At 38.4% G+C, this 2,546-nt stretch overlaps 1 protein-coding gene across 1 annotated transcript; it reads left to right on the forward strand.

Annotated features, from left to right (window-relative positions):
* Window positions 1-352: 352 nt before the first annotated feature.
* On the forward strand, window positions 353-2,279 carry LOC122090067 (ankyrin repeat-containing protein At5g02620-like). Its single transcript, XM_042659903.1, has 2 exons — window positions 353-1,240; window positions 1,654-2,279. Exons 1-2 carry the CDS (start codon window positions 553-555, stop codon window positions 2,262-2,264), a joined length of 1,299 nt encoding a protein of 432 aa, XP_042515837.1. The 5' UTR covers window positions 353-552; the 3' UTR covers window positions 2,265-2,279.
* The last annotated feature ends 267 nt before the right edge of the window (window positions 2,280-2,546 follow it).

Here is a 2,546-nt window from a genome sequence, read left to right on the forward strand (position 1 = left end):
CTAAACGTCATTAATTTCTCAAATTTAGGGTTACTCAGGTGTAATTTACTTACTTTTTTTTCGTTAAAATTTACTCACCAATTATTTTATTATTATTATTATTATTATTATTATTATTATTAATTTTTTTTTAAAGAAATACTTACTAACTCATTAAACTATACTTTGTTTGCATATATGATATGACACCGAAATTTGGCTCTGGTTCTTTCCAGGTTCTCCGAAAGTGTTGCGAAACCAGTGGTGGGGGTGACTCTCGTAGGAGACACGTTGGAGCATAGTAGCCACTCCCGTCCATACTAATCATGGATAAGGTGCTCTCTCTGTCTCTCTTGTTTTTTCTTTAGTCCCTTCCTGTTGGCTTCCGTTTTCCCAATCAATGGGCCAGGAAAGAGGAAGTTTAAGAGCTTCAACTTCAGAGGGAAGTCCGATATAAGGAGTAGTAGTCAAGGAATGGGGATGGTTTCATCTTACTGCTTCTCTCGCTCCCACTTTATAGCCTTGTGGCCTCCTCCTTTTTCCGAGTAGAGATAAGGGTTGTTGTCTGAGGCCATGGATCCTCAACTCTACAGAGCTGCAAAACTTGGTGATGTCACACTTCTCAGACAAGTAGTGAATGAAGATTCTACTCGACTTCTGAGAGTAACTCCACAAGAGAACACTCTCCTTCACGTTTCTGTGAGGTTTGGTCACAAAAGCTTCGTAAAGGAAGTGTACGCTGCGCTTCTCCAACACAATTCAAGTTTAGAAGGCGACACAGCCTACAGCAGAAGCCTATCGCTTCTCACACAGATGAACTCAGTAGGTGATACTGCCCTTCATGTAGCGGCCAGAGCAGGCCATGCTTCCATAGCTAAATTTCTCATTCAAAAGATTCTTCCGTGGCTTTCTTCCAGCCATGACATTGAAAATGGAAATAGTTCACCTGTTGGAAACAGAGTAAGAGAACTCGCTCGTGAGAAGATAAGGATGAGAAACAAGAGCAAGGACACAGCCATGCACCAAGCTGTTCGAAGAAATGACCATGAGATGGTGAAGTTGCTGACTGAGACAGACCCTGAATTAGGGCATTCCAACTATGATGCTGATGAAGATGGTGGGGAGTCTCCACTCTACCTGGCTGCTAGAGATGGATGCTTGGGTATTATCAACCAGATCTTTCTCATTTGTCTATCTCCTGCTCATGGTGGACCCCATGGCCGGACGGCTTTACATGTGGCCGTTGTTGAGGAGAAGCTAGGTATTTTTCCATTTTACTACAATTCATCCTACCTAATCCATGATAAGTGTTGCTGTAGATTCTGGCTTAGTTTAGACCTACACACAACAGACAAGAGAGTGTCCACTGGAGAGGGTTCTGGTGGATGAGGCTCCGATGCTTAAGTTAGCCATGGGTTCAATATTGAAAGAGCAATGGGGGAGAGGGGGAGAGGATGAGAGAGTGACCTCCTTTTCTTAGTCTTCTTTTTCCCTTTTATAAGATAAGTGTCATGAAACCCTAATACCCATAAGAGGTGAAATACCTTATTTGTCCCTACAAGTAGGTGATTTTGAGTTGGAGAGCCCCGTGGTTTGTAGTATGGTGTATCAATTAGAAAAACAATTACCTTACCTAATTTATGTATGATTTTTGTTTTTGGAAAAATATATCAGATGTGGTGAAAATACTGCTAGGAAAGAAAGGAGAACTTGTGAATAAGGTAGATGAAAATGGAAGGACCCCTCTCCACTATGCGGTATCCAAACGATGCCTCAAGATAGTAAAGCAATTACTAAGGCATGATACTTCCTGTGCATATCAATTGGATAAAGATGGTCTCTCACCACTTCACATCGCTGCTCTTCAATCAACCATTAATGTATTTCAAGAGCTCATCCAACGCTGTCCAGATTCTGGGGAGTTGCTAGACAAGAAGCGTCGCAGTGTTCTTCATTTTGTTGTGATGAGTGAGGATTTTAAGAAAATCAGGTTTGCCTTACAACAAGTAGAGTTTGAGGAACACTTAAATCAACCAGATGATGATGGAAATACCCCATTTCACCTCGCGGCCGGTCAAGGCTCTCTTGAGCTTATGAAACAGTTTCTTTCAAATGGAATAATAGATGTAAAAGCCATCAACAACAAGGGCCAAACAGCTACTGAGATTTTTGTCCTACTCTCTCCTCAAGGCACACTTTATTCAGCCACAATATTTTCAATGGTGAGCCTTTCTCTATTTTCAGCCACAATGCTCGCATTACAAACCAATTATGATGCCAAATGAACTCTTTATTTGTTGGTGTTATGGTTTTCTTCTTCTTATTATTTTTTTCAATTTTTGAAGAGTTTTTTTTTTTTTTTTTTTTTTTTTTGTTTTTTGTTTTTTTTTTTTTTTTTTTTTTTTTTTTTTTTTTTTTTTTTTTTTTTTTTTTTTTTTTTTTTTTTTTTTTTTTTTTAATGATCTAATTTTAAATAATAAAATAAAAAAGGGTGATAAAAACGGATTCTTTTATAAAAAGACAAATTCACTATTTTTTGGAGTTTGTTCTTTCTTCGATTTTTTTTT

The sequence above is a fragment of the Macadamia integrifolia genome, chromosome 9, assembly GCF_013358625.1.
Source record: "Macadamia integrifolia cultivar HAES 741 chromosome 9, SCU_Mint_v3, whole genome shotgun sequence".
Classification (NCBI taxonomy): Eukaryota; Viridiplantae; Streptophyta; class Magnoliopsida; order Proteales; family Proteaceae; genus Macadamia; species Macadamia integrifolia.

Bases quoted from the DNA above. Each gene is read 5' to 3' on its own strand.
- LOC122090067 (XM_042659903.1), top strand. From the start codon at position 553: ATGGATCCTCAACTCTACAGAGCTGCAAAACTTGGTGATGTCACACTT. The intron at 1,241-1,653 runs GTATTTTTCCAT...AAAATATATCAG, and splicing joins CGTTGTTGAGGAGAAGCTAG to ATGTGGTGAAAATACTGCTA.